General features: G+C 37.4%; 1 protein-coding gene across 1 annotated transcript in view; it reads right to left on the minus strand.

The window, feature by feature from the left end:
* The window catches only part of GTF2A1L (general transcription factor IIA subunit 1 like), a 62,532-nt gene extending 41,714 nt beyond the window's left edge, over positions 1 to 20,818 (minus strand). Inside the window, exons 1-3 of the mRNA XM_036873837.1 lie at positions 20,798 to 20,818; positions 17,827 to 17,928; positions 17,504 to 17,627 (exon numbers count right to left, since the gene is read on the minus strand). Coding sequence (XP_036729732.1) covers positions 17,504 to 17,627; positions 17,827 to 17,928; positions 20,798 to 20,818 — 247 coding nt within the window. The remainder of the gene's footprint in view (positions 1 to 17,503; positions 17,628 to 17,826; positions 17,929 to 20,797) is intronic.
* Positions 20,819 to 25,228: the final 4,410 nt, after the last annotated feature.

Below are 25,228 nucleotides of genomic sequence, written 5' to 3' on the forward strand. Positions count from 1 at the left end.
CTGACCACAACACTATGAGATTAGAAATCAATTACAGGGAAAAAAACATAAAAACACAAACACATGGAGGCTAAACAATATGCTACTAAACAACCAAAATATCACTGAAGAAATCAAAGAGGAAATCAAACAATACCTACAGACAAATGACAATGAAAACAGGATGATCCAAAACCTATGGGATGCAGCAAAAGCAGTTCTAACAGGGAAGCTTATAGCTATACAAGCCTACCTCAAGAAACAAGAAAAATCTCAAATAAACAATCTAACCTTATGCCTAAAGGAACTAGAGAAAGAAGAAAAAACAAAACCCAATGTTAGCAGAAGGAAAGAAATCATCAAGATCAGAGCAGAAACAAATGAAATAGAAACAAAGAAAGCAAAGATCAATAAAACTAAAAGCTGGTTCTTTGAGTAGATAAACAAAATTGATAAACTATTAGCCAAACTCATCAAGAAAAAGAGGGAGAGGACTCAAATCACTAAAATTAGAAATGAACAAGGAGAATTTACAACAGACACCGCAGAAATACAAAGCATCCTAAGAGACAACTACGAGCAACTCTATGCCAATAAAATGGACAACCTGGAAGAAATGGACAAATTCTTACAAAGGTATAACCTTCCAAGACTGAACCAGGAAGAAATAGAAAATATGAACAGACCAATCACAAGTAATGAAATTGAAACTGTGATTAAAAATCTTCCAACAAACAAAAGTCCAGGACCAGATGGCTTCACAGGTGAATTCTATCAAACATTTAAAGAAGAGCTAACACCCATCCTTCTCAAACTCTTCCAAAAAATTGCAGAGGAAGGAACACTCCCAAACTCATTCTATGAGGCCACCATCACCCTGATACCAAAACCAGACAAAGATACTACAAAAGAAGAAAATTACAGACCAAAATCACTGATGAATATTGATGCAAAAATCCTCAACAAAATACTAGCAAACAGAATCCAACAACACATTAAAAGGATCATACACCATGATCAAGTGGGATTTATCCCAGGGATGCAAGGATTCTTCAATATACGCAAATCAATCAATGTGATACACCATACTAACAAACTGAAGAATAAAAACCATATGATCATCTCAATAGATACAGAAAAAGCTTTTCAAAGAATTCAACACCCATTTATGATAAAAACTCTCCAAAAAGTGGACATAATAAAGGCCATATACGACAAACCCACAGCAAATATCATTCTCAATGGTGAAAAACTGAAAGCATTTCCTCTAAGATCAGGAACAAGACAAGGATGTCCACTCTCACCACTATTATTCAACATAGTTTTGGAAGTCCTAGCCATGGCATTCAGAGAAGAAAAAGAAATAAAAGGAATACAAATTGGAAAAGAAGAAGTAAAACTGTCACTGTTTGCAGATGACATGATACTATACATAGAGAATCCTAAAAATGCCACCAGGAAACAACTAGAGCTAATCAATGAATTTGGTAAAGTAGCAGGATACAAAATTAATGCACAGAAATCTCTTGCATTCCTAAACACTAAAGATGAAAAATCTGAAAGAGAAATTAAGGAAACACTCCCATTTACCACTGCAACAAAAAGAATAAAATACCTAGGAATAAACCTACCTAGGGAGACAAAAGACCTCTATGCAGAAAACTATAAGACACTAATGAAAGAAAGTAAAGATGATACCAACAGATGGAGAGATATACCATGTTCTTGGATTGGAAGAGTCAATATTGTGAAAATGACGATACTACCCAAAGCAATCTACAGATTCAATGCAATCCCTATCAAATTACCAATGGCATTTTTTACAGAATTAGAACAAATAATCTTAAAATTTGTATGAAGACACAAAAGCCCCCAAATAGCAAAAGCAGTCTTGAGGGAAAAAAACAGAGCTGGAGGAATCAGACTCCCTGACTTCAGACTATACTACAAAGCTACAGTAATGAAGACAATATGGTACTGGCACAAAAACAGAAATATAGATCAACGGAACAGGATAGAAAGCTCAGAGATAAACCCACGCACCTATGGTCAACTAATCTATGACAAAGGAGGCAAAGATATACAATGGAGAAAAGACAGTCTCCTTCAAAAAGTGGTGCTGGGAAAACTGGACAGCTACATGTAAAAGAATGAAATTAGAACACTCCCTAACACCATACACAAAAATAAACTCAAAATGGATTCGAGACCTAAATGTAAGACCAGACACTATAAAACTCTTAGAGGAAAACATAGGAAGAACACTCTTTGATATAAATCACAGCAAGATCTTTTTTGATTCACCTCCTAGAGTAATGGAAATAAAAACAAAAATAAACAAATGGGACCTAATGAAACTTCAAAGCTTTTGCACAGCAAAGGAAACCATAAACAAGACGAAAAGACAACCCTCAGAATGAGAGAAAATATTTGCAAACGAATCAATGGACAACGGATTAATCTCCAAAATATATAAACAGCTTATGCAGCTCAATATTAAAGAAACAAACAACCCAATCCAAAAATGGGCAGAAGACCTAAATAGACATTTCTCCAAAGAAGACATACAGATGGCCAAGAAGCACATGAAAAGCTGCTTAACATCACTAATTATTAGAGAAATGCAAATCAAAACTACAATGAGGTATCTTCTCACACCAGTTAGAATGGGCATCATCAGAAAACCTACAAACAACAAATGCTGGAGAGGGTGTGGAGAAAAGGGAACCCTCTTGCACTGTTGGTGGGAATGTAAAGTGATACAGCCACTATGGAGAACAGTATGGAGGTTTCTTAAAAAACTAAAAATAGAATCACCATATGACCCAGCAATCCCACTACTGGGCATATACCCAGAGAAAACCATAATTCAAAAAGACACATGCACCTCAATGCTCATTGCAGCACTATTTACAATAGCCAGGTCATGGAAGCAACCTAAATGCCCATCGACAGACAAATGGATGAAGAAGTTGTGGTACATATATACAATGGAATATTACTCAGCCATAAAAAGGAACGAAATTGGGTCATTTGTTGAGACGTGGATGGACCTAGAGACTGTCGTACAGAGTGAAGTACGTCAGAAAGAGAAAAACAAATATCATATATTAATGCATGTATGTGCAACCTAGAAAAATGGTACAGACGAACCAGTTTGCAGGGCAGAAGTTGAGACACAGATGTAGAGAACAAACGTATGGACACCAAGGGGGGAAAGCCGCAGGGGTGTGCTGATCGTGGTGTGCTGAACTGGGTGATTGGGATTGACATGTATACACTGATGTGTATAAAATTGATGACTAATAAGAACCTGCTGTATAAAAAAATAAAATAAAATTCAAAAATAAAAAAAAATATAAGGTTGGCCAAATGGTTGTAAATGTAATCATTTAAAAAGAAGTCTTAATACTACTCAGCCATAAAAAGAACAAATGTCATTTGCAGCAACATGGATGAACCTAGAGATTGTCATACTGAGTGAAGTAAGTCAGACAGAGAAAGACAAACATCATATGATATCACTTATTTGTGGAATCCAAAAAAAATGGTACAAATGAACTTACTTAGAAAACAGAAACAGAGTCACAGATGTACAAAACAAACTTATGGTTACCAGGTGGGGAAAGGGGGAGGGATAAATTGGGAGACTGGGATTGATATATACACACTACTATACATAAAATAGGTAACTAATAGGGACCTACTGCATAGCACAGGGAACTCTTCTCAATACTCTGTAATGACCTATATGGGAAAAGAATCTAAAAAAAGAGTGGATAGATGTATATGTATAACTGATTCACTTTGCTGTACAGCTAAAACTAACACAATATTTTAAATCAACTATACGCCAATAAAATTTTTTTTAAAAAATAAGTCTAAAGAACAAATAGTTACTAAAGGATCTCAGTTGACCAATGTAACCTTAAACCTTACCTGAAGGTTCATTTTACCTACTTGAACCTGACTGTTAGATGACCATTTTGCCTTTTCTTTAATAAAAACAAAAACATTTTAGCATGTTTATGCAGCACGTATATACTGAATGTCATGTTTTTTATGGTATTTTTTCACATACTGTATTAAGGAACACTGTCCTGAAGATCCATTTCTGACACTAGAATGGCTCCATCATATACAACAAACAGCTCAGGAGAGCAAATTTTTTTTAACTAACCATTCTTCTCACATTAAGACAAAGAAGTGAAGCTACAAAGATTGATGGTTAATGAAGTACAAAAATTATTTTTATCCTCTGTCATCTATAGCTTTGCTTCTTAACAGGCATTCTTTTTGGAAAGGCTAAATTAGAACTGGAGTGGCAGGAACACAATGGTATTAGTCTTAATTAGCTGAAGTGAGAAAAGCTTAGGCTGGTACAGCATAAGCCATAGCCTGAGAGGAAACAAAAATCTGTTAACATACTGTCTGAAGCAATTAAATGAATTTCTTGAGGAAAAATAGCAACAATTCTCCCCTTTTAAATACTCTGCAATAAATCCCAAAGGATAATTCTCTCTACTCATATCAATCAAACAGAGCTAACAGAGTTTTAAGAGTTTCTTCAGAGCCATCAAAAAATTGAACTAACAAAATTTTAAAGTTTCATGTAGCTTCTACTTAATTTTGATACTAAATTCACAAGTTATATTCATCATTCATATACATTCACAAATTATGTACACCATTATATGTGCCTGAAACATACTTTTTACAATACTCAAGATAGTGTCAATAAGCAATTAAGTTTTAACTGAATACATGTTTTTACTTAAAGTGTCAGAATTTTGGTCTTCATGTATATATTCTAGAAACAGTAAATTTCACAAACGATAAGCTTTAGAATAAAGGAAGAATTTAATCCGACAAATATAATTTAAGGAGTTTTGCAAAAAGATAATATAGCACAACATCCACAAGTGTATTTTTCCCTACACATGAAAAAGTCTTTGATACATTAAGGCAGTTAATCATTTAACAATTTTTGGTCCCACTTTGAACCATACCAAATTTTAATATCCAAGTCACATTATTCAAGAGGTGCAAAAACTGTTAAATTTCTTTTCTGTGACTACTCTTTAGTATATGGCTGTCTCCTGATGACCAAACTGAATATTCTAACTCAAATCACCCCAAGAAACAACAACATTGCTGAAATTTTTAACAGATCCAAGTTCAAGAACAGGACATACAGTTTGTACCTGAAGTTTAGGAGTTTTAATACTCAAAGATGAAAGCTAACAAACCTCTCAATGTTCCTGGTTCTTCCCTGTCTTCCTCCCACAATGACTGATGGTTTCATCAAAAAGACTACGTGACATGAAGACCAAATAACAGAAGATGATTTGAATTGCCCTAGAAATAAGGCAATTATACACAAAGTGACTACATGTCCCAGTGCGCTCACGACAGTCCTAGTTTACACCTGTTATTCTGAGGTTATTATTATTATTATTATTATTTTTAATGACTGCATTGGGTCTTCATTGTTGCGTGTGGGCTTCCTCTAGTTGCGGCAAGCGGGGGCTACTCTTCGTTGCAGTGTGCGGGCTAATGACTGCGGTGGCTTCTCCTGCTGTGGAGCTTGGGCTCTAGACACATGGGCTTTGGTAGTTGTGGCATGTGGGCTCTAGAGTGCAGGCTCAGTAGTTGTGGCGCACGGGCTTAGTTGCTCCACGGCACGTGGGATCTTCCCAGACCAGGGATCGAACCCGTGTCCCATGCATTGGCAGAAGGATTCTTAACCACTGCACCATCAGGGAAATCCTGAAGTTATTATTAACAGAATCCCATTTCTCTCTCAAAAGTGGATTACAAGCAAAAGAGCCAGAATAGCCAATATGATATTCAAGGAGAAAATGCTGAACTACTAACACTACCTAACTTCAAGACTTACTGTAAAGCTACAGTAATCAAGACAGTGTAGACAAATACATGGCAAAAAAATAGACACATAGATCAGTGGAACAGAATAGACAGCCCAGAAATAGACCCCCATAAATATAATCAACTCATCTTTGACAAAGGAGCATAAGCAATACAATGGAGCAAAGACAGTCTCTTCAACAAATAGTGCTGGAACAACTGAACATACAATGCAAAAAAAAAAAAAAAAAATGAACCTAGATACAGACCTTACATGCTTCACATAAGTTAACTCAAAATGGATCACAGACCTAAATGTAAAATGCAAAACTATAAAACTCCTGGAAAATAACATATGAGAAAATCTAGATGACTTGAGTATAGCAAAGACTTTTTTGATACAACACTGAAGGAACAATCCATGAAAGAAATAACTGATAAGCTGGAGTTCATTAAAATTAAAAACTGCTTTGAAAATGACAATGTCAGGAGAATGAGAAGACAAGCCACAGTTAGGGAGAAAATATTTGCAAAAGACATATCTGATAAGGGACTATTATCCAAAATAAACAAAGAGACAGAGGACCTTCAAGGTGGTGGAGGAGTAAGACATGGAGATCACTTTCCTCCCCACAAATACATCAAAAATACATCTACATGTGTAACAACTCCTACAGAACACCTACTGAAAGCTGGAAGAAGACCTCAGACTTCCCAAAAGAGCCATGTGTCTCACAGGGTCTTGGTGCTCTGGCCAGGTGTCAGGCCTGAGTCTCTGACGTGAGAGAGCCGAGTTCAGGACATTGGACCATCAGAGACATCCCAGCCCCACATAATATCAGTCAGTGAGAGCTCTCCCACAGACCTCCGTCTCAATGCTTACACCCAGCTCCACTTAACGACCAGCAGGCTCCAGTACTAGACATCCCATGCCAAACAACTAGCAAGACAGGAACACAACCCCACCCATTAGCACAGAGGCTGCCTAAAATCATACTGAGTTCACAGACATCCCGAAAACACACACCAGACATGGTCCTGCCCACCAGAAAGACAAGATCCAACCTCATCCACCAGAACACAGGCACCAGTCCTCTCCACCAGGGAAGCCAATACAACCCACTAAACCAACCTTACCCACTGAGGGCAGACACCAAAAGCAATGGGAATTACGAACCTGCAGCCTGCGAAAAGGAGACCCCGAACACAGTAAGTTAAGCAAAATGGGAAGACAGAGAAATATACAGCAGATGAAGGAGCAAGGTAAAAACCTACCAGACCAAACAAATGAAGAGGAAACAGGCAGCCTACCTGAAAAAGAATTCAGAGTAATGATAGTAAAGATGATCCAAAATCTTGGAAATAGAATGGAGAAAATATAAGAAACGTTTAACAAGGACCTAGAAGAACTAAAGAGCAAACAAACAATGAATGAACAACACAATAAATGAAATTAAAAATTCTCTAGAAGGAATCAATAGCAGAATAACTGAGGCAGAAGAATGGATAAGTGACCTGGAAGATAAAATAGTGGAAATAACTACCACAGAGGAGAATAAAGAAAAAAGAATGAAAAGAATTGAGGACAGTCTCAGAGACCTCTGGGACAACATTAAAGGCACCAACATTTAAATTATAGGGGTCACAGAGGAAGAAGAGAAAAAGAAAGAGACTGAGAAAATATCTGAAGAGAATATAGTTGAAAACTTCCCTAATATGGGAAAGGAAATAGTTAGTCAAGTCCAGGAAGCACAGAGTCCCAAGCAGGATAAATCCAAGGAGAAACACGCCAAGACACATATTAATCAAACTATCAAAAGTTAAATACAAAGAAAAAATATTAAAAGCAGCAAGGGAAAAGCAACAAATAACATACAAGGGAATCCCCATAAGGTTAACAGCTGATCTTTCAGCAGAAACTCTGCAAGCCAGAAGGGAGTGGCAGGACATATTTAAAGTGATGAAAGGGAAAAAACCTACAACGAAGATTACTCTACCCAGCAAGGATCTCATTCAGATTCGACAAAGAAATTAAAACCTTTAGAGAAAAGCAAAAGTTAAGAGAATTCAGCACCACCAAGCCAGCTTTACAGCAAATGCTAAAGGAACTTCTCTAGGCAGGAAACACAAGAGAAGGAAAAGACCTACAATAACAAACCCAAAACAATTAAGAAAATGGTCATAGGAACATACATATTGATAACTACCTTAAATGTAAAAGGATTAAATGTTCCAACCAAACGACATAGACTGGCTGAATGGATACAAAAACAATACCCGTATTTATGCTGTCTACAAGATACCCACTTCAGACCTACGGACACATACAGACTGAAAGTGAGGGGATAGAAAAAGACAGTCCAGGCTAATGGAAATCAAAAGAAAGCTGGAGTACCAATTCTCATATCAGACAAAGTAGACTTTAAAATAAAGAATATTACAAGAGACAAAGAAGGACACTACATCATGATCAAGGGATCAATCCAAGAAGAAGATATAACAATTGTAAATATTTATGCACCCAACATAGGAGCACCTCAATACATAAGACAAATGCTAACAGCCATAAAACGGGAAGTCAACAGTAACACAACTGTAGTAGGGGACTTTAACACCCCACTTTCACCAATAGACAGATCATCCAAAACGAAAATAAATAGGGAAACACAAGCTTTAAATGATACATTAAACAAGATGGACTTAATTGATAATTATAGGACATTCCATCCAAAAACAACAGAATACACTTTCTTCTCAAGTGCTCACGGAACAGTCTCCAGGATAGATCATATCTTGGGTCACAAATCAAGCCTCCGTAAATTTTAAAAACCCGAAATCATATCAAGTATCTTTTCCAACCACAACACTATGAGACTAGATATCAATTACAGGAAAAAAATCTGTAAAAAATACAAACACATGGAGGCTAAATAATACACTACTAAATAACCGAGAGATCACTGAAGAAAGCAAAGAGGAAATCAAAAAATACATAGAAACAAATGACAATGAAAACACGACGACCCAAAGCCTATGGGATGCAGCAAAACCAGTTCTAAGAGGGAAGTTTATAGCAATATATTCTTACCTCAAGAAACAAGAAAAATCTCAAATAAACAACCTAACCTTACACCTACAGCAATTAGAGAAAGAGGAACCCAAAAAAACCCCAAAGTTAGCAGAAGGAAAGAAATCATAAAGATCAGATCAGATAATAAATGAAGAAGAAATGAAGGAAACAATAGCAAAGATCAATAAAACTAAAAGCTAGTTCTTTGAGAAGATAAACAAAATTGATAAACCATTAGCCACACTCATCAAGAAAAAGAGGGAGAGGACTCAAATCAATAAAATTAGAAATGAACAAGGAGAAGTTACAACAGACACTGCAGAAATACAAAGGATCATGAGAGATTACTACAAGCAACTATATGCCAATAAAATGGACAACCTGGAAGAAATGGAAAAATACTTAGAAAACCACAACCTTCCGAGACCGAACCAGGAAGAAATAGAAAATATAAACAGACCAATCACAAGCACTGAAATTGAAACTGTGATTAAAAATCTTCTACCAAACAAAAGCCCAGGACCAGATGGCTTCACAGGCGAATTCTATCAAACATTTAGAGAAGAGCTAACACCTATCCTTCTCAAACTCTTCCAAAATATAGCAGAGGGAGGAACACTCCCAAACTCATTCTACGAGGCTACCATCACCCTGACACCAAAACCAGACAAAGCTGTCACAAACAAAGAAAACTACAGGCCAATATCACTGATGAACATAGATGCAAAAATCCTCAACAAAATACTAGCAAACAGTATCCAACAGCACTTTAAACGGATCATACACCATAATTAAGTGGGGTTTATCCCAGGAATGCAAGGATTCTTCAATATACGCAAATCAATCAATGTGATACACCATATTAACAAACTGAAGGAGAAAAACCATATGATCATCTCAATAGATGCAGAAAAAGCTTTCTACAAAATTCAACACTGATTTATGATAAAACCTCTCCAGAAAGTAGGCTTAGAGGGAACTTACCTCAACATAATAAAGGCCATATATGACAAACCCACAACCAACATCGTTCTCAATGGTGAAAAACTGAAACCATTTCCACTAAGATCAGGAACAAGACAAGGTTGTCCACTCTCACCACTATCATTCAAGATAGTTTTGGAAGTTTTAGCCACACCAATCAGAGAAGAAAAAGAAATAAAAGGAATCCAAATAGAAAAGAAGAAGTTAAACTGTCACTGTTTGCAGATGACATGATACTATACATAGAGAATCCTAAAGATGCTACCAGAAAACTCCTAGAGCTAATCAATGAATTTGGTAAAGTAGCAGGATACAAAATTAATGCACAGAAATCTCTTGCATTTCTATACACTAATGACGAAAAATCTGAAAGTGAAATTAAGAAAACACTCCCGTTTACCATTGCAACAAAAAGAATAAAATATCTAGGAATAAACCTACCTAAGGAGACAAAAGACCTGTATGCAGAAAATTATAGGACACTGATGAAAGAAATTAAAGATGATACAAACAGATGGAGAGATATACCATGTTCTTGGATTGGAAGAATCAACACTGTGAAAATAACTATACTACCCAAAGCAATCTACAGATGCAATGCAATCCCTATCAAAGTACCACTGGCAGTTTTCACAGAACTAGAACAAAAAATTTCACAATTTGTATGGAAACACAAAAGACCCCGAATAGCAAAAACAATCTTGAGAACGAAAAATGGAGCTGGTGGAATCAGGCTCCCTGACTTCAGACTATACTACAAAGCTACAGTAATCAAGACAGTATAGTACTGGCACAAAAACAGAAATATAGATCAATGGAACAGGATAGAAAGCCCAGAGATAAACCCACGCACATATGGTCACCTTATCTTTGATAAAGGAGGCAAGAATATACAGCGGAGAAAAGACAGCCTCTTCAATAAGTGGTGCTGGGAAAACTGGACAGGTACATGTCAAAGTATGAAATTAGAACACTCTCTAACACCATACACAAAAATAAACTCAAAATGGATTAAAGACCTAAATGTAAGGCCAGACACTATCAAACTCTTAGAGGAAAACATAGGCAGAACACTCTATGACATAAATCACAGCAAGATCCTTTTTGACCCACCTCCTAGAGAAATGGAAATAAAAACAAAAATAAACAAATGGGACCTAATGAAACTTCAAAGCTTTTGCACAGCAAAGGAAACCATAAACAAGACCAAAAGACAACCATCAGAATGGGAGAAAATATTTGCAAATGAAGCAACTGACAAAGGATTAATCTTCAAAATTTACAAGCAGCTCATGCAGCTCAATATCAAAACAACAAGCAACCCAATCCAAAAATGGGCAGAAGACCTAAATAGACATTTCTCCAAAGAAGATATACAGATTGCCAACAAACACATGAAAGAATGCTCAACATCATTAATCACTAGAGAAATGCAAATCAAAACTACAATGAGATATAATCTCACACTGGTCAGAATGGCCATCATCAAAAAATCTAGAAACAATAAATGCTGGAGAGGGTGTGGAGAAAAGGGAACCCTCTTGCACTGTTGGTAGGAATGTAAATTGATATAGCCACTATGGAGAACAGTATGGAGGTTCCTTAAAACCTAAAAACAGGACTACCATACGACCCAGCAATCCCACTACTGGGCATATACCCTGAGAAAACCATAATTCAAAAAGAGTCATGGGGCTTCCCTGGTGGCGCAGTGGTTGGGAGTCTGCCTGCCAATGCAGGGGACGTGGGTTCGAGCCCTGGTCTGGGAGGATCCCACATGCCACGGAGCAGGTAAGCCCGTGCGCCACAACTACTGAGCCTGCGCATCTGGAGCCTGTGCTCCACAACAAGAGAGGCCGCGATAGTGAGAGGCCCGCGCACCGCGATGAAGAGTGGCCCCCACTTGCCACAACTAGAGAAAGCCCTTGCACAGAAACGAAGACCCAACACAGCCAAAAAAAAAATTAAAAAATAAATAAATAATTTAAATAACTTAAAAAAAAAAAAAAGAGTCATGTACCACAATGTTCACTGCAGCACTATTTACAATAGCCAGCACATGGAAGCAACCTACGTGTCCATCGATAGATGAATGGACAAAGAATATGTGGCACATATATACAATGGGATATTACTCAGCCATGAAAAGAAATGGAACAGTTATTTGTAGCGAGGTGGATGGACCCAGAGTCTGTCATACTGAGTGAAGTAAGTCAGAAAGAGAAAAACAAATACCATATACTAACACATACATATGGAATCTAAAAAAAAATGTTTCTGAAGAACCTAGGGGCAGGATAGGAATAAAGATGCAGATGTAGAGAATGGACTTGAGGACACGGGGAGGGGGAAGGGTAAGCTGGGACAAAGTGAGAGAGTGGCATGGACATATATACAGTACCAAATGTAAAACAGATAGCTACTGGGAAGAAGCCGCATAGCACAGGGGGATCAGCTCAGTGCTTTGTGTCCACCTAGAGGGGTGGGATAGGAAGGGTGGGAGGGAGATGCAAGAGGGAGGGTATATGGGGATATATGTATACATATAGCTGATTCACTTTGTTCTACAGCAGAAACTAACACACCATTGTAAAGCAATTATACTCCAATAAAGATGTTAAAAAAAATAGTAAAAAAAAAAAAAAGATAAATAAAAAAATAAAAGGCAAATTTACTAAAAAAAAAAAAAAATACACAAAGAACTCTCAAAACTTAACAATAAGAAAACAAAGCAATTAAAAAATGGGCCAAAGACCTAAATAGACACTTCACCAAAGATATATAAATGGCAAATAAGCATGTGAAGAATATAAAAGATGCTCCATATCATATGTCATCGGGGAAATATAAATTAAAAAACGAGATACCACTACACCCCTATTGGAATGGACAAAATCCAGAACATTGATAATAGCAATATGCTGGCAAGTATGCGGAGCAACAAACTCTCATTCATTGCTGGGGAATGTAAAATGGTTCGGCCACTTTGGAAGACAGTTTGACAGTTTCTTACCAAACTAATCATACTCTTACCATATGATCCAGCAATCACACCTCTTGGTATTTGCCCAAAGGAGTTGAAAACTTATTTCTTCACAAAAACCTGCACACAAATGTTTACAGCACTTTTATTCATGATTGCCAAAACCTGGCAGCAACCAAGATGTCATCCTTCAGTAGGTGAATGGATATATAAACTGTGGTACCTCCGGACAATGGAATATTACTCAGTACTGAAAAGAAAGGAGCTATCAAGCCATGAAAAGACATGGAAGAACCTTAAAATCATATTATTGGACTTCCCTGGTGGCGCAGTGGTTAAGAATCCGCCTGCCAATGCAGGGGACACGAGTTCAAGCCTTGGTCTGGGAGGATCCCACATGCCGCGTAGCAACTGGGCCCGTGCGCCACAACTACTGAGTGTGCGCTCTGGAGCCCACAAGCCACAAGTGCTGAGCCCGCATGCCACAACTGCTGAAGCCCGTGTGCCTAGAGCCTGTGCTCTGCAGTGGGAGAAGCCACCGCAATGAGAAGCCCGTGCACCGCCAACGAAGAGTGGCCCCTGCTCACCGCAACTAGAGAAAACCCGGGTGCAGCAACGAAGACCCAACGCAGCCAAATATAAATAAATAAATAAATTTATTTTTTAAAAAATCATATTACTAACTGAAAGAAGCCAATCCGAAAAGGCTGTATACTATAGTGTTCCAACTACATGACATTCTAGAAAAGGCAAAACTATGGAGACAGTAAAAAGATCAGTGGTTGCCAGGGACTGGTGTGAGGGGAACGGATGCAGAGGAGCACAGAAGGTATTTCGGGCGATGGAAATACTCTGTATGAAACTATTACAATGGATTCAAGTCATTATAAACTTGCCCAACCCCACAGAATGTACAATACCAAAAGTGACAATGTAAACTATGGACTTTGGGTGTTTACGATGTGTCAATGCAGGTTCATCAACTGTTAACAAATGTACCACTCTGGTGGGGTATGTTGATAACTGGAAAGGCTATGCATGAGTGGGAGCAAGGAGTATATGGGAAATCTCTGTACCCTCTCTCAAATTTGCTGTGAACCTAAAGATGTTCTAAAAAATTAAGTATTTTTAAAAAGTGGATTATAAATTATATATAATAGAATATAAGAATAGAACAGCAGTTCTCAAAGTTTAGTGTACAAACCCCTGGGGAGTCCCTAAGATACTATCAGGGTGTTCACAAGGTCAAAACTATTTTTATAATATCAAAACAATATATGCCTTTTTCATTTCTCACTAGATATTTTAAGGCGGGGGGTGGTGCTGACATTTGCACTGATAGCACAAAGCCGTGATAAATAAAACTGAAGGCACCTTCACATGAATTAAGCCTGTAAGCACCAAACCTTACTAGTGCTCACTGTATTTATTCTCCATTGCTATTTACTCACAGTTTAAAAATAAACAAATAAAACCAGCAAGAACAAAACTGTTTCACTTAAGAAATTCCTTAATGTAACCATAAAGAATTATTTTTACTAAATTTCAACCCTCAAGTATACTTGCTTTTAATATTCTGTGTGAGGAAATAGGAAGAACATATAAAGCATTTCTGTAGCATACAGAAGTACAAGGAAGTATGAGGAAATGCAGTGGTGCTATTGTTTAAGTTGGGAGCTGACCTAGCTAATTTCTTTTTTCAAGAAACACTATTTTACCTGAAAGAAAAACTAACAGAAACTATGGTTCATCAGACTTGGGTATCTGGCAGTTTTTTGAAAATGAACTAAGTGTGCCCGTCACTTCAAGGAAAACAAACTGACAGTATTTGTTTGGCAATGATAAAATTCAAGCTTTCAAGCAAAACTTAGAATTTTGAAAACTATATCCACTACAGTGAGCTTCATCGCTTTCCAATACTTAAACACTTTTCTGTGAGATATGTGGAGATATTAATATGATTTTTTATCCTGTATAATGAACAATGTGTCAAATGTATAACTCGGTGAACCAATATTTTCCATGTCACCAACGTATGTTACAAAATTACATAGGGGTTAGACAGTCATTCAAAGTGCAAGATATACCAGTGAACTTTAACATCACAAAAAGTCCATTGATATGGTTTCAGATTCCACTTTGCAGCTAACCTCTCAGAAACTACCACGTGTTGAGTTTTAGCGTAGTACCAAATTACCTAAAAAAGCTATTAAAACACTCCTCCTTTTCCAATTATCTATCTGTGGAAGATTAGATTTTCTCCTGCCAAAACTACATATCACAACAGATTAAATTTAGAAATAGATATGAGAATCCAGCTGTCTTATATTAAGCCAGACATTAACAAGAATTGCAGAATAGTACAACAATACCAGTCCTCTCACTAAATATTTTTTCGTTCTGGAAAAGAGTTATTTTTAACAAATATATATTAACATACAATCAGTTTTTAAATTAATAAATCAACATTTAAAAAATTTCTCAGCTTTAATTTCTAATATGGTAAAGAGATACTTACAACCCACATAAAAGGAAGCACTTTGAGGTTCTCAATTTTTAAGTGTAAAGGGGTCCTGAGACCAAAAAAAAAAAAGTTGACAACTGAAGATACAGCAAATTATTAAACAAATGGATAATAGAGTCAAAGAAAATACAACAGGGCAAACAAATTTTAACAGCGGAAAAGACAAAGGCAAAGGACTTATTCCATTGTAGATTTAATTTGAACTTGTTATCAAGAGATAAAAAGGTTGTAGAGTGTGTTTAGGCTATCTTAATCAGGCTTTTAGAAGCATACAATGAGATGATATAATTAAAAAGTACTTCAATTTTATGAGGCTGTTTACTTCAAGAATCTTATTGCAGAGTACCTAGAAATGAAGAGGGATAGGAAAAAGGCCTATAATGCAGCTTTACAGGATACATGTGCTTCCTCTTCACTTCATTATGAATGATGCAGAAAAGAATAAGAAGAAAAACTGTCTTGTTCAAATGTAATTATTTCTATTATTCTAACCTCTAAGACAGAATTAGAAAGAAAGAAGTGCTGAGTGAAAGTCAGCTAGATATATTAGTTGCAAGACTATTTTGTGATTTAAATCACTGGTAATATTACCATCTTGAGGCAAAATCAAGTATTACAATTTTCAATGACAAAGAACCTGAGATGTGTTCCAGCTAGTCTTTTCTTAAGAACCATGCTTTTCATAAAAGACAATCAAGTATTTTACTACTCCACATTCACCACCCTCCAAGCCACTCCTAAGAAAAAAATCTTTAAAGTTCTTTAATGAAGAAAAAAATTAAAAGAATGTTATTTAAATAGAGAAATAAAAGGGATGCCCTAAAAAAACAGTCAAGTTAAAAATGAAAGCATAGCCAAAAACCGAACAATTAATGTAATTCAATGTGTCAACTTAATAATTAAAACAGCCATGGCTAATTCTTAAAGAGCAATGTTACACATTTTAAGCACAGCTTTAGATAAAAGTTGTGTTTGGTAACTCAACACTCATTGTTAATTTCATTTTATACATTATAATTGCTGTCACACTTAAATTCTCTCATTTTGTAACAGAGGAGGTACTAGCCTCCTTACTATCGATATTTTCCCCTCACCTTGACCCACAAGATTTTCATGTGAATTTTCCCAAGTATGCCATGAACAATCTAGTTTTTACTGACAATCTAATCCAAAATCTACCCTTACCTCTTGCAGGCATTCATCTATTGAATTTCGGCTAAATCCAATAAAACCTACTTGTGTGTGTCTGTCTGTGTCTGCGCACGTCTGTATCTGCGTGTGTCTCCCTGAGGCTGGATATGTCTGTTGGTGTGTGCCTCTGTGTCTGTCAGTGCATCCCTATGTGCCTGTGTCTCTGTGCATCAACATCTTGATGTATATACACACACACATCAGGATACCATAAGGATTATAAGAATCAGAGGAGAAAAAAAGAAATAAAGGCTAGAAAGATATAATAGTATTGTTTTATCTTTTAGCAGTTAGTCTTTTCCAGTTTAAATTGATAGACATAGTATGAACAAATATTTCCCTTAAAAGCATAGGTTTAGATTTAAGTCCAAGATTAAAGACAATACGCATATGGCCCATTTCTAGCCATCATTTTATATCCAAAACTGTGAAGTAGCCTGAATAACCTCCATATTCCTGTTTATACTCCATTTTGCTTCCAATTCAATGACAGATTTACAATACATACAGATAGCAAGAGAAAGAGAAAGAATGCACAAGCTTGCAAGCACCCATCTTTCCCTCTGCTTCTTCACCAAGTGGCTGGATTACGCCTTTACCAGAGTCAATCAAATCCTCTGAGATAAACAAAGGGTATTTCCAATAGCCCACAAACTATATAATTTGTTCCTATGAAGTAAGGCTTTGTCACCTTTGTGGACTATAATAGTTTTAAAAATAGTTTAAATAACCTAATTTTTTTTGTCAATAATTACATGGCAGTGATGACTTATCCTGTGTTCTTTTAATAGCAATGATTTTGAAGTCCAAGCCCTCTCCCCTTAAGAACATTACCCTAATTCCAAACCGTCACCAAATGAGAATCTGTTCTGCATATAGTACTAATTTACTAACTATATCCAACCTGTTGATGATGGCAATGTTTGGTGCAAGCTGTGCGGCAACTGAAGGGTGAACAGAGGCGAATGGACACTATTTCTGAAGAAGTCTTCTGTTGCTTTAGACTGCAAAACCTTTGTTTCCCAGAGCTGCAGAGAAAAACAAAATGTTTGCTCTAAAAAAAAAAAAAAAAAAGGATATTTACTCCTATATTTTTTAGTTTTAAATTGTCAGCTGAAGGCACAATAAATGGATAAGTATTAAACTATAATTAAGGGGTTTGAATTTAATTTATCCATTTTTTTAAGCTGAAAAAACAAAAGAGAGAAACTTCTACTGTCTACAAACCTGCTTCAAGTCTTTTAAGACTTGTTCCTCTATACCTTCTTCAGCAAATAGATCCCGCACTCCTTCAATTACATCTTCAATTACAGATCTGTAGAGTTTAGGCTACATAAAAGCAATTGTTAAAAGTTTTACATTCTCAAGTTTGAGTGTATCCAGCCTTAAAAAACATGCAGTGTGCACTTTCTAATCTTATATTTGAAGAAAAGCCACCATAAGGAATTTCCCTCTGTGCATCCTATTCCCAATACAGTCTTAGCTTTCCATAAATTGGTTAACTTCAGACCCATAGTCTCAGCCTATCTATAAGGCCGAATCACAATACTACAAAAAAATATGAGATAATAATCTCATCAAGATGTATGGTTACTTTTAGGATCCTTGGCTTTTGTGTCAGTATTTAACCTCCACACTCCTTTTTAAAAAGGAAATTAATTTAAGACAGGTGGAAATGAACCTTTTGTTTTCAATTTACCTTTTTCTCAGAGGGACCCAGAGAGCTTTTTTAGAGTTTACTATATTACTCCATAAATGTAAATAAATTCCAAGCCATACATTTGGGGCGAGCATCTACAATAGGGTCACCAAAGTCTGTCCCGCTTCCAAAATACAGAGTCCAAAAAGATATTCTGAACCATGGTCAAGTAAAAGTACAACTGCACCAAAAAGGATTTCCTAAGAGAAACTAAGTAGGACATAAACAAACCTTACCCTTCCACAATCTGCATACTGCAGAGACTAAGTAACATCCTAAAAGCAGATCTTTACCAGATTAAAAACTGGTCAATATCAAAAGAAAAATAGCCCTGTGAAATAAACTCAGTCCTTCAAATCTCTGTAAACTGTGCTCCACTCCCACCCTAGTCCAAAATGGCAATGCTGGGAAATTCCCTGGCAGTCCAGTGGTTAGGACTCGGCGCTTTCACTGCCTGGGTTCAATCCCTGGTGTGGGAACTAAGATCCCGCAAGCCACGCGGCACCGCCAAAAAAGATCAAATAAAAATAAATAAAATTAAAAATTAAAAAATGCAAAAAAAGAATGGCAATGCTAAGTGTACTGACAATACTGACCTAGTGGAAGTTCTACTGATAAGAAATAATAAAATAGGAATTTAGTTGAATTGCTGTTATTTCAAATTGCTTAATCAGGCCAAATTGAAAATTCTGTCCTTGTAGGACTGCTTTTTCATACTACTCAGTAAATATTCTAAGTACTCCTGTTCATGCGAAGAGTAGTTAGATATTAAACTTATTCCTTCTAAAGACCCAGAGTGAGCCTATGAAAAAGCCAATCAGTAATATTTAAATAATATGTTATTCAAAAGCATAGTCAATAAGATTAAGTGCCCTAGATTAGTTCCTTCTTCTAAAACAGTTTACCCTGAAAAAGCCGTGCTTAATTGATGTTTCAGTGTTAGTCCCAGCTAGTGTGATCACACTTAAAGCTAGAGGTAAAAACTCCTAGGGATAAAAACATCTTTTAAGATCTACCCTCAGAATGTAACAGCAGCCATCAAAAATAACCCATTAGGGCTTCTCTGGTGGCACAGTGGGTAAGAATCTGCCTGCCAGTGCAGGGGACATGGGTTCGAGCCCTGCTCCAGGAAGATCCCACATGCCACGGAGCAACTAAGCCCGTGTGCCACAACAACTGAGCCTGCGTACTACAACTACAGAAGCCCACGTGCCTAGAGCCTGTGCTCCGCAGCAAGAGAAGCCACCGCAATGAGAAGCCTGCACGCCGCAATGAAGAGCAGCCCCCGCTCGCCACAACTAAAGCCCACGCACAGCAACAAAGACCCAATGAAGCCAAAAATAAATAAATAAATAAATTTATTTAAAAAAATAAAAAATAAAAAATAACCCATTAGAACACAATTTTTCAAAAGCCAAGTAGGAATTGAACATACTTTCTCTTCTAGGACTACAGTTAGATTTTATATTCTCTCCCTGTTATCTTCATTAGTATATGTATAGTCCACCATGCATAGCCCAGGAAATCCATCTTAACCTCTTCCCTATTTAAAAGAAAACACACATACACACTCCTTGGAGTTTCACCATCAAATAAAATGGTATACGCGGTAAGCTTACATTCAAGCATAATTATTTCACATATATTAAAACACATTATCAGAAAAAGGATACACATTAAAATAATAACTTGTCGTCAGAAATGAACCATTTTATCCTGCGTATGTATAGATGGAACCCATAAAACAACACAGATCTGGACAAGCACATTGCCTTTCACCAAATGTGAAGTCTGTTGAAATGAACTGAAAATAAACGTGATTTCTTGACTTTTTTTCTTTAAATCAATTTTTAAGATTGATAGAGGGTCTCACAAGACCATTTAGCCTGTCAGTTCTCATGTGAGGTTTACGTACTCCTTAACGGTAACAAAGCAACGTCTGGGTTTATCAATTCCAACTGTACACTTAAACATTAAGATGCTTAAGGATGGGTAAATGGAGGGGTGGGGGAGAACTCTAAAAATATGTGGTGGGGTAACGTAAAGTATCACATTACCTATTATTTCGGGTAAATAATATAGCTTAGAATGAACAGTAGTCATACTAAAATTAAGAACTACAATTAGAGTACAACTGAACTCAGTAATTCTAAACACACTAAACTGGGAGGCTTAAGGTGCGTTCCATCTCTAACCACCTTCTCAAATCCTCACTCTTAGAGGACCTCAGTTCGGTGAGGAGTGAGAAGGAGAAGAAGAGGGGCACTTGTTCTTCTGGCAGGGGGCCAGGTCCAACTTCCGGCTGAGCTACTGGCCCTCATCCACTTCCTCCAACACAGAGGAGAAGAACAGAGGAGCCCCTAAGGGAGAGGGCTCCTGAAAGTCTGTAAAGAGCCAGGAGGGAAAAAAAAGGGTGTGCGCAACTCCGCTGCCATGAGCCCAGGACCGCGCTCCCTCTGCACGGAGCGCAGGCCGAGAGGCCAGGCTGGCGGTCCTTACCACCGGGTTGACGCCGTCCATGACCGCTGCTCCGGCGCCTCGCCCCTTGCGCCTGCGCAGCACGCGGTGCGCCTCCGAGGACCGCTCCTTGGGCGCTTTGAACGTAGGTGCACGTTGTCCGCGCAACTACGTCAGGACGCTGGGGGCGGGGCAGGGGAGGAGAGAAAGGTTAATGACGAGGGTTAAGTGGAGTCGCGCTGCAGAGGCAGGGAAGAGGTTGACCTGCACGGGCAAAGAGACCAGATAAAACGGGGTGGTTAAGTCCGGTGTAACCAACTTTGGGCCGTTCACATGACCCTTGAAGAGCCTTTATTTTCTCAATCTATAAAATAAAGGCTAAGAAAATAGGGGATGAGCAATGCAGCGGTAGATCCCAGTTCACTTTACCTTTGAGAAGAGGGGAGCTAGTGGTATCTGTCTTCTCCTTCTGCCAATTTTCATTCCTCCTCTTACGCCCCAGACACAGCTGAACTCCAGTATATAATAAGAGTCAAACTCTTCTAAGATTGGTTCTCAAAGTGTAAGACAGCAACATCAGCTTCATCTGGAAACCCTTTAAAAATGCAAATTATTGGGTCCCTCCCCAGACCTACTGAATCAGAAACTCTTGAGGCTGGGACCTAGGCTTCTGTAACTTTAACATGCTCTCCAGGTGATTCTGATGGGCACTTAAATGAGACTCTTTGTCCCAAAGCAAAGATTTTCAGCTTTGGCTGCACACTGAAATCACCTGGGGAGCTTACTAAAGGTTCGGCACCTGAGTCTCACTCCACAGAATCTGATTCTATTATGCAGCCAAGTTGGAGAACCACTGCTAAAATAAAGTCAGCACCCCAATACCACCCAGGCTCCTTTTCCTCCTCAGGCAGAAATCACACTCTTGACCTGTAATAACTCCCTCCTTCCCGTGAAGGGTAGAGCATATAGGGGCATACCTTGCCTAGGGCTGACGGTAGATGTAAGCACAGATAACCTGGAGGGTTAGATAAGGGAACAAGTCATTTATTGCCACTACTCTGCCTTTTAAAACAGCCTTTCTAGCCTGCAGATAGATCCTGACCTAACCAGATGGCTAAGTTACTGAATGATTAAAAATCCTATCAGGTTTAAAATTGGCTGTTTATTTATTTATTTGTGCATGTAAGTTCAGTAGAGCTATTTATGTCCAACCATTCTGTATTTGCTTTGCCTGGGTCAGGTACCTTATAGTTTGTGAGTTTCAAGAAGCTAATTTTTACGAAGCCCTTTAGAAGACTTTCCTAAATTGAAAACTATCTGAAATTTCTTTTACAAAAAGCCAAGAATGTTACATACTGATTTTTAATGATTGTATCTCTACCTGGCAATTTACTACCAGAAGTATTCAAAGTGACTTAACTTATACCCAAAACAGAAAGCTAAAAGCAGTCATTGATTCCTACTGATATCATAAAAATTCAATTCAATTATTCAGTTATTCAGCTTATTGCCGAAAAATCTCATTTTTCATCTTTTTCATAGCCAAGTTTTAAAACTTTATTCCTAAGTGCATAGGATTGGTAATCACCTAACTTTTTGTGATAGCATACTGTTTTATATTACTTCATTACATATTTTACCCTTCTCAGGGCTACACTATAGATCATACATACTTTTGAAATTAAACTTGGACCTTGGTACCCATAAAAAGTGTGACTAAGTTGAACTGTTGTTTCTTAGTATACTTAGTAGACTCAGGTTGCCAAGAGGTTATGTAACTGGCAGAGAAATGTCAGTAACTTTCCATTTGCCCCTGGTGGTCTGTCTGCATGGTCACTAGTAGACTAAGATGTAGTTTCTTCCCAATAATAGACAATGGCTTTTAGAGGAGGTATACTTTAACCTACATTCCAGGTGAATCCAAGTTGCAAACCTGCTCTGGACCTGAGATAGCCAGCTTCCAAGACGGCCCCCAAAGATCCTTACCTCCTGGTATTTGCGACCTTGTGTTCTCCCCTCCTACATTGTACCATGGTTTGTCTGGGTGACCAACAGAATAAAGCAGAAGTAATGATGTATCACTTCTAAGATTAGGTTATAAACGACTGTGGCTTCCTTCCTTGGGATTCCTTCAGATCACTCACTTGGGAGAAGATAGCTGTCATGTTGTGAGGACAGTCAAGCACTCCGCCTATGGAGAGGCCCATCTGGCAAGGAACCAAGACTCCAGCCCATAGCCAACAGGGATCCCTGTTGGAAATTGATCCCTCCCCATTTGGGCTGTCAGATGATTGCAGCCCTGACTTGTCTGCATCCGTTTGAGAGACTTTGAACCAGAACCACCCTCTAGGCATCTCCCAGATTCCCAAACCTCAGAAACTGTGTGAGATAATAAATATTTGTCATTTTAAGCAGTTAAGTTTGGGGATAATTTGTTACACAAAATGGGATAACTAATACAGGACCCATTCTCTGATTGGACTGTGCCTAGTGAAGGCTTGGTTTTTCCTCATTGTAATCGCAGCATTTAAAGTTTCTTGAGTACCCTCATCAGTCACAACAGCATTTGAAAAGTATGTAAAGGAATCTTTATAGGCTGATATTTGATAGTGTTGACCCCAGGTTATCATCAAACAAGCAGACTGCTGTAGTCATGTAATGATCACATTTCTTTTGTCAATTTTTCAAACTCAGAGGGGAAGTGTGTTGCATACACAAAAGACTTTTGATGCTAAAATTGAAATTTCAAGATCCCAAAGGCTCAGTGAGGCAATTTTACAGTAACTTTTTTTTTTTTTTTTTTTTACGTTAGTAATTAGAGAATAAAAAAGGAATGCTGAGCTTTGGTCTCTGAGTATACAATTTTTGAAATTACACCTGTGGCAAAGAATAAAGCTCTTCCCCAATTGCCCATCACAGTTCAGAGCATCAGATTTTCATTTTCTCCTGCTTTGTTTAGAGGCTATAATATCTATTTAACATATCATTTGTAATCAACACTAGTTTTGTAACATTTAAGCAAATCTTAATAATCAGATTAATTTCTCTGCATTCTGTAAGTTCATATTACTTTTGCCTAGAGGTTTCAGTGATATTATTATAAAAGTAAAGAAAAAACTTCTTTGTTTATTGTGAGAAAAGACCATATCTATGAAGTCCTTTCTCTGAATGTTTTTAAAAATGTATTTTAGAGACAGCCCATTATCTTTTACATATTAAATTTTACAGTCAAATGCAGGGCATTTCAGTAACTCTAGACGCTAAATAATATATTTATCAGTAATGAAAAATACAAGTTAGGCTATGAGCATATGCCTTAAGGCAGCAAATATTCACAATTAGTTTCTGAACATTTTTCACCCAATGCACTAAACCCAGCAGTATTGTTTCTCTGCCTCTGTTTCATCCTTCACATCATTCAGGAAATGAAAATCACATAATCTCTGCCTCACCTTGTAACTTTGAAATGCCTGCAATGTTAGTAGTTCTGATTTGTTTATACTCTGCACTTTTATAACATTTTCCATTTTCTAATACAACTCTAAAATCAACTTATATTATTTGAACATCAGATACAATTCCACCACGATGAATCCCTCCCTCCTACCCCAACAGGATTTCAGTTAAAATGATCATGTGACACAGTGCGATGGCCAACTGGTGACCCTATCACACAGTGGAACACTGTTAATGTTCACATTACTACCTATTTTTAAATGTTTTAATATTAATATTAAAGAGATGTATGAAAATTAGTGACTATAATTAACTCAAGGAAAGTGTGAAGGATGACTTCAAACACAGTTTTCCCTGTGGCTACTTTTCAACATTCTCATCAGGGTCTTGATAAGAATTCAGTAATTTCCAAGCTAACAAATTATTCCATTTTCATTTCTTTAATCACAATGTGTATAATCAAATGTGAACATGAAATATTAGCAAGAATAATGTCTGTTGTCTCCAGTGAATTTTCCAACCTCAATTTCTACTTAGAGAAGATGGAGGTAAAGACCAATAAATTGAACTTAAGGCTATGACCTGGAAAGAACCAACCAGCTTTGTTCCCATAGTAACTGTACTTATCTTCTTTCCTAATTGGTCTCATTTTGTAAGATGTAAAGGTAGCATCTTGAATATTCTATACTATCCTAGGTGCTTCAAATATCAGGAGAGGCAGGGACGACATGGAGTAGACACGCTCCTTCCTATTCCTTCTGCTAAGTACAGCTAAAAAAAACTCTGGATATTATACATAAAACAAAGATAAGAAGACTCTGAAAGGTGGAGAGAAGAGCATAGACAGTTCGGGACCTCACAACCCAAAGAATGACACAGCAGTAAATCCCCTTGTTTTCTTTTTGCCTTGCCTATACCAGCCTGGGTACTGGTGAAGCTTGCAACCCGGAAACATCAAAGGTCACAGACCAAAAAGAACAAAAGTCTTTTTTCTCTAGCTAAGGACCAGAAAAGGGG

Source organism: Balaenoptera musculus, chromosome 13, assembly GCF_009873245.2.
Source record: "Balaenoptera musculus isolate JJ_BM4_2016_0621 chromosome 13, mBalMus1.pri.v3, whole genome shotgun sequence".
Classification (NCBI taxonomy): Eukaryota; Metazoa; Chordata; class Mammalia; order Artiodactyla; family Balaenopteridae; genus Balaenoptera; species Balaenoptera musculus.